The 7,758-nt window shown below is 39.4% G+C and overlaps 1 protein-coding gene across 1 annotated transcript; it reads right to left on the bottom strand.

Moving 5' to 3' along the window:
* Nucleotides 1-1,715: 1,715 nt before the first annotated feature.
* Nucleotides 1,716-6,936, bottom strand: LOC105046703 (cationic amino acid transporter 1). The gene is made up of 2 exons (XM_010925367.4): nt 6,371-6,936; nt 1,716-3,330 (listed from the first exon to the last, which is right to left on the bottom strand). Exons 1-2 carry the CDS (start codon nt 6,786-6,788, stop codon nt 1,943-1,945), a joined length of 1,806 nt encoding a protein of 601 aa, XP_010923669.1. The 5' UTR covers nt 6,789-6,936; the 3' UTR covers nt 1,716-1,942.
* Nucleotides 6,937-7,758: the final 822 nt, after the last annotated feature.

Here is a 7,758-nt window from a genome sequence, read left to right as displayed (position 1 = left end):
ATCGATGTGATGGTTTAAAGCATGCAGACTAATGAGCTACCACGTGTCAACCCTCCGTTCGACATCAAAGCATCACTGAGATGACAAATGATAAAAGTCCTATCATTGTCCAAAAAAATCTATCAATCATAATGTCATTTTGGGAAGTCGAGATGCCAGCACGCCTCTATTATAAATACAGCATTTAGAAGCTTCCAGTGGTAGGCTTAAAAAATGGGGTGGTACAGTTCACCATATGGACATAGCTCGACCGCACACTCGATCACATAATCTTGCTTCTACACTTGAGCACGCAGCTCGACCACCGCATTTGGCCATACAGCTTGGTCTTTGTATTCAGCTTAGATGGCTTGTTTCACAACTCCATAGCAACGCACCACAGCTTGGCCAGGTTAGCTCATCTAATTTGTCCGAACTCTCAAAGCATCTCAGCCTCGAAAATAGGAGATACGTAATACATTTTGATTCAACCCACATGACATGGCACTACTGAGTAATTGAAGCCTGACACGGATAAACCATGAAGCTAATCACCTCGGCCAACCAATTCCCACCCTGTGGCCATCCGAGGGTGCATGGAGAAACTCAAATCTCCCTCCACTCGACAATAGCTGGCCCATAATGATGGAATGGCCTTCCTAACCATAAGATCTATATTTTATCGGGTCATAACAAACTTCTAGACTTGCGAGTGGTTATCCCAAACCTCCCTCACATGTCCCTTGCATGATGGGCTTTGGCTCTCGCCTACAAATATTTTTCTCTAGGGGGGCCTCAAGTAAGTCTTCCTAAGTCTTTTGAATCCTAAGTTATTCTAAGTACCTACAAGTCCTTGGAAGCTCTTTGAAATCCAATTGAGCTTTTTGGTGAAATCTCTGAGCCATCGAGTTACCAACTCGTACATTCAAAGAATTTCTACCAATGGAGAGCCCCTCATAATTCCAAGTTAGGTAATGTTTCAGAAGAACTAAACCTCTTTTAACTCATGGAGCTTTTCTCCTTCTCGCACATAGACTCCGACTTTCTACTCTCTTCTACTACCTTCTTGATCTCCCTCTTTTTCTTCTACTACTATCTTTTTCAGAATCTCCTCTATTTCATCGAGGTAGATTGACTTAGTATCAAGAGTCTCCTATCGGAAAACCCTCAAAAAGTGGACTTCCTCTAATTATGATATTTTAAGGCACTCTCTGAGATCGAAGTATAGATCCGGTCCTCTCAAATTGCTCCGAGATCTCTAACCAGCTTCTAGAATCCTTGAGTCATTAGCCTCCTAAGCATCCCCAATGGTAATATCTTTCTTCCTCCAACCTTTTCATTGATTGCAATGCTGTCACAGCCATCGCTATGTCATACGATGCACATGACGCATGGAGACCAAAGAAGAAGTAATATATCACCCGCCTTTAGCTCTTCTATGATCAAAGATGTGCTTCTATTAATTACTATAATCTACATTAGTAGAACAATTATAGAGCATACAATTCATATTCGAATTGTCTTTTCACGAATTGGTGTTCATATGTAGGTTGATATTGGTATTATATTAATGTTAAAGATGCTTTATTTTGCACCCATGACCAACCAAAATAGTCTGTTTCAGGAACTCTCTAATTAAGTTCTTTGGATGCAAGGTTCTTTCCTAAAGAAAGATGTCATTCGAGAATACATGATACATTGGTGACACAATATAGGCAGAAGTATCAAGAAGCTCGTTGTCAATCCCAAAGCTGATTTTTGAAAACCATTGCTTAGCATTTGATACGTTCACATAATTCCACTTAATTACAAACCTATTGCTTTTAATATCACCATCCAAGTAAGATGTTCTCTCATCTCACAAACTTGAGTTTCATACTCTTATAACATTTTTTTTTGCTCTTGTCAAAAGGCCAAGGAGAAAAGATAAGGTAAAAACATGATCAAATATTAGTAGCTGCTCTCAGCTTCCTCCTTTCTCCACTTCTGATGCCTTTCCATTTCCAGGATCCTGCCCATCTCTCCCTTCCTCCAACCTCCTCATCGGCGTGGCAGCCATCGCTGTGTCATACGACGCATGGAGACCAAAGAAGAAGTAATATACCAGCAGAAACGCCGTCCAAATGCCAAACCTCATGAAGGACTTCCTGTCAATCGATCCCAGCAAGAATATATTGATTGCGATCGACAGTGATGGTAGCCATGGCACCATTGGCACGCCCCACAGCTTCGGCGCCCTAGCCTTTGGCACAACCAACCCCAGGAACAACGTCGACAGGAACCATATCGGCACCGTCACCACGTACCCGATCCATCCCTTCTTGCTCAGCCCCCAGTAGGTCGCCGTTGCGATCGACGACGCCAATATGAGCACAATGCAAGCAACCAACTTATTACGGTCGGCATAGGAGGTCACTCCGCTCACGTAGTAGCGGCGGACGAGGAGAGCCACGGCGACAAGCATGAAGATGAATAGAGTGGAGATTGATAAGAGGTTGGATAGGATGCCCAAGCTGGTGAAGAAGGCAATGACGGCGGTGGCGATGAGCATAACGATGGTGGCATTGATCGGAGTGCCGGTCTTGGCGTGCACTTGGGCGAGCCACGGTGGAACCATATGGGTGCGGGCGATGTGTGTCAGGTACCGAGCCTGACCGACGGCCGAGACAAGGAGGACGGTGGTCATGCCCTTCAGTGCCCCGAAGGCGACGATGTACTTGGCCCAGTCCATTCCCACCGCTTGGAACGCGACCGAGAAGGCCGCATTGACGTCGATGCTCCTGTATGGTTGCATGAGGCAGAGAGTGAGGGCGAGAGCGCAGTAGGCAAGTGTCGTGATGGACATGGCGCCGACGAGGCCGATGGGGATGTCCTTGGCGGGGTTCTTGGTCTCCTCGGCCATGGTGGAGACCGCGTCGAAACCAACGTATGCGAAGAAGAGCACGGCGGAGGCTTTGAAGATGCCACGGACGCCATAAGGGGTGAAGGGGGTGAGGTTCTTGGTGTCGGCCTTGGTGAGGCCAGCGATGATGATAAAGAGGATGACGGCGACGTGGATGATGGAGGCGATGTAGTTGAAGCGGGATGTGCCCTTGGTGCTGAGGACGGCGATGATGCAGACGATGGTGATGACGGCGACGGCGATGGGGTCGAGGAGGTTGTAATCGTTGGCGAGGGCGGAGACATGGATGCGGAAGTCGTCGGGGTTGTGGTTAAGCAGGGTGGCGAAGTAGGAGGTCCAGGAGCGGGCAACGGCGGCACCACCGATTACATACTCGAGGAGGATGTTGCCTGCTGCTATGAATGCCATGAAGTCACCAAGCTCCACCCGGAGGTAGGCAAAGGAACCACCTTCAAAAATAGAGTTAATGTCATTTAGGCATATCATCAAACAGAAGCGACAAACGCAATGAAAGATGGTAATTAGAATTAATGGAAGCAAAGATGCCAAACATAATTATCTTCTCGATTATGACTCCTTGGTAATTACTATTAGAAACAGGAAACAAGAGAAGAATGATAAAAAATGGTTAGATCTTTCTTTCAATAATTCTTGGTATAATTTTTTCACTGGTATTAAAAAAGAAAACTATCAAATACATTTGAAATAAGGATTTTGGAAGATGCTTAATGGGATGGAAATATTTATCCCAATAAACATGATTTCTGAACAGGCAAAGAGTATAGAGGATGAAAATATTTCTGAACAGGCAAAGAGTATAGAGGATTAAAATAAGACTCTCCAAAAAACTTCACTCCTTGAAAGATATTAGAAATCATGTATTTCTGATAACTTAATTACACAACTCACTTAATTCTATGAATCCAATCCAAGGTCGAGATGAATTTTGTACCCTTTAATCTTTTTTGTTGAAAATGAAAAAGAACGGGTTTCATTGTCATGGGCAGTAAAATTTATAAATCACTAGGACAATTAAAAAACACAGAGCTCAATAGTTCTTTACAACTTAATTTTCTAAATATCAAATATCAGATTTAATGTATTTCGAACAAAATTTTATACAAAAGCAAGCAATCTGCTGCCACTCGTTATCGCATTGAACATGGAACTAAAGCACGGCAATACCAAATGCAACAGCGGTTTTCTTGAGAAGAAAAAATGGACGTGGATTGTCTAGGTTCAATCAAAAAATCTATGTGACGTACAGCTTGTTTATGACTAGAAAAACTATAGACACCTTTGGCCTTTGTATATCAATAGAAGAACAATTATTGAAAGACTTGTATCTATGTGACCATCAGCTAGTAGAAAGACTTTAAGGTTGCTCATGGAACTCCAGTTAATTTACAGCAACTTACACAAAGATCGCCGATATAATCCTTTAGCACCTGTTTCAAAAGCTCAGTTAATTTTATGTTGATAAGATAATGAGAAACCATCATATAATGATGTGCAATTACTAATTCCCCCTTTTAACTGTATGAGACTCCAGGTTCAAATTTGAAAATTGCTTCTCTATTTGTTTCCAAAAAATTGCGTTCAGCATAATTACTAGATATTTTGTTTATAGCACTATAATCATAAAATTCCACTAATATGGTATTAATCCTTCTTAGAATTATTCTCAAGGTTATTTGGTTGAAGTATATCAGATTACCCGCATAATCTAATGATTCTTGAAAATTATATATCTGAAAAAAAAAATAATTATGAGAGAAAATAAATTTTATCATATTTGGTTAGTGAAAAAATTACTCTAAAAAATAGCATCGAAAAAATATTACAATATTTGGTTAAAGATAATCTTATATAGAAATATTATCAAATTTTTAACAATATCAATGAATAAATAATTTATATAATAGTATTTCTTTTTCAGTCTATTTGTTGGCTATTTGTGGCCTAATTATAGGCCAAACACTATTAGTATCGTGTATTTCAAATATTGAAATATATTTACAAGAATCAATAAATATTTTTAAAGCAAACATATATTAGAAAATATATTTCTTATTATAACTAAATTTTAGTATATTTTGCTGTATAAATAAATATATTCATTATTAATAAATTCTATGTTAAATTAATTGATAGTTAATAAATATTTTTAATTATTTATTAATAATTAATATTTGTTAATAAATATATTAATATGTTAAGTATATTATTATTTATAAATATAATTAATCAATATTTTAAGATATTTATAACATATTAATATAATTTAATATTTTATATATTATTATAATTAATATTAATATAATATAAGTGTGGGTATTTCTACTAAGAAATAATATTTTCATATTATCTAATTTGGTAATCCAATATGAAAAATAAATATTCTCATGACATTTATTTTATCTTCTCGCTCAAAAAGCTAGGCATGGGATCCACCATTTATTTTGCCGCATCTTTGATCCGCATTTTGTACCAAATATGATAATTAGCGTCGGATTTATTTTCTCTGCCTGATTACTCCCAACTAAATGGGTTCTTAAAGAAGGCTCTTAGAAGAAAGGGGGCAATCATTGAATTCAATTTCTATTAACTTTTATCATGCCTTTCTATTAAAAATAAAATTGCATCAAAAAACTGTTGAGCTTTGCTTGTATCCGTTAGCACATTTGTCAATCCAATTTTATGTTTTTGGTTGCAAACGGAACGTAGGTCAACCTTACTCGTTTGTCAACAAAAAAACGCACAACCATCAATAAAAGAGCCGTGCATGACGACCAGTCAAGCTTCCAGCCCTCCGAAAGGGACTTGGAAGACTTTAGTAGCCTAAAAAAGAGGATCTTCGGCGTTAGGAGACTTTTAACACAACCTTGAGACTCCGTAGTCAGCACACAATTCTTACAGTCCACCAAACCAACCAAGTAGCCATTAAATTAATACTAGCTATACAAAATAAATAAATAATGATAAATAGATAAACTATTAAAAAAATACAAGATAGAGATTGAGACACATATGATTTTTTAAATAAAAAGACGAAGATAGAAGAGAAATAAGTTTGTTAAAATGAATTAATTAAATTAGAGAGAAAATTTTGGATGATTAGATCCTGGGGGATGGGGACATGGAAGATAAGGATTGAATTAGTTATCTCATGATGATTGTTGCATCATGAAATTTTATTTGTGGATCGAATAATATCATTGATAAATTTGATAGGGCCAAAAAAAATAAAAATAATCCAAAATAATTTTTTTATGGACCATGATATAAATATCAGCAATATTAGCTATTTCTTTTCCCTGAATTTTTAACTATTAACCTCTCTCAATTATATGATCACCTTATAAAATCTGAGCACTTTAATTTATTCACAGGAATCGCCAACTAAAACGACAGAATTAGGATAATGCAAAGCATAAGCAAAAAATAAATAAAAAAATAAAAATTAAAAAAATAAAATAAACTATTCACCTGCAACCGGGATCTCAACAGCAAACTCAGTGTAGCAGAAGACGGAGAGCATGGCGGAGATTCCGGATACGACGTAGGAGAGGACGACGGCAGGGCCGACATCTTCATGGGTCTCCTGGCCGGTGAGCACAAAGATTCCGGCGCCGATGACGGCGCCGATGCCGAACCAGATGAGATCCCACCAGGTGAGGTTCCTCTTCATCTCGTGGCCGCTCCTCGCCCGCACCTCGTGCAGCTCCGTCTGGTCCAGCGACCGGGCCGTCACCCGGTCCCGGAGCCGCATCCCGGTCTCCCGGAAAGCCTGCCGGTAGTTAGCCCAGCTCTTGAACGACTCCTCCGGAAAGAAGTCCTCCTTGGCGCACGAGCACCCTCTTCTCTGCACCGCCCCGCCGCCACCGTCGCCGTCGCCGGTTCCCATTTTCTCTCCCTAAGCCAAATATTTCCGAGGCGGAAGGAGGGAGAGGCTTTCTGCTAAGATAGAAGAGAGAGAGAAGGTTGCTACAAGGAGGAAACAACCAAGAGAAACGATGGAGATTTGGGGATTGCACGAGACCACGTTCCCTGATTTATGAAGGGAGAGACGTTTTGGCCCACATTTCACAGCTGGACTATTCTGTTCCGAAAAAAATAATAATAATAAAAGAAAAGAAAAATTGGGAGGAAATTGATTGATTGCAACCAATACTTCGTGAACATGATTTCTTCATTGTCTCTTCTTTAGGAATTACGATAGGGGGTGGTTGACTTGTTGCTTACACGGAAGGCTGGAGATATTTTTTATAAAAAAAGATGGTATGCCGCCGTACATGACTTGGATGATGAGAGAGAACGGACAGAGGCTGTATCTTTCATCATCCTTCGTGCTAATCCACAGCCAGTCTTTCGCAAGAAAGATACCACCCGAACCCAATAAATGCCCTGCCCTTAGATGGGCAAATTATTGTGTGGACGGCGTGCACGGTAGTGTATCTAGCTTCCATTCATACTGCACTCATCTCAATAATTGGTCCACAGCAATACATCTCCATCTATATATATATATATATAATCTATCACTTCATTCCGGTGAGTTTGGCATGAGAATAAACTAAAGGGGAAATTAATGGGAAAAAGAAACCGACAGTGACTTCTCATTCTTAATTATATTTCAGTAAACGATTGATAAATATTTGATTGGCTAATTAGAAATAATAAATTCCTGTTTCAGCAACCTTAAAAATCCTTCGCAATTATAAACAAATCCAATGCTCATCGTAGAAATATATATATCTCATTTCTGTGGGCATCATAGTTAGCTCCTTTTGCTGGGTTTTTTCACAGTCATAACTATTATTCTAGGGCCTGTTTTGGATCCCTTTGCCAGATCCGGTAGGGTCGGCAGTAAACGG

Source organism: Elaeis guineensis, chromosome 6 (assembly GCF_000442705.2).
Source record: "Elaeis guineensis isolate ETL-2024a chromosome 6, EG11, whole genome shotgun sequence".
NCBI classification, from domain to species: domain Eukaryota; kingdom Viridiplantae; phylum Streptophyta; class Magnoliopsida; order Arecales; family Arecaceae; genus Elaeis; species Elaeis guineensis.
This window is presented reverse-complemented; position numbering and strand designations above follow the sequence as displayed.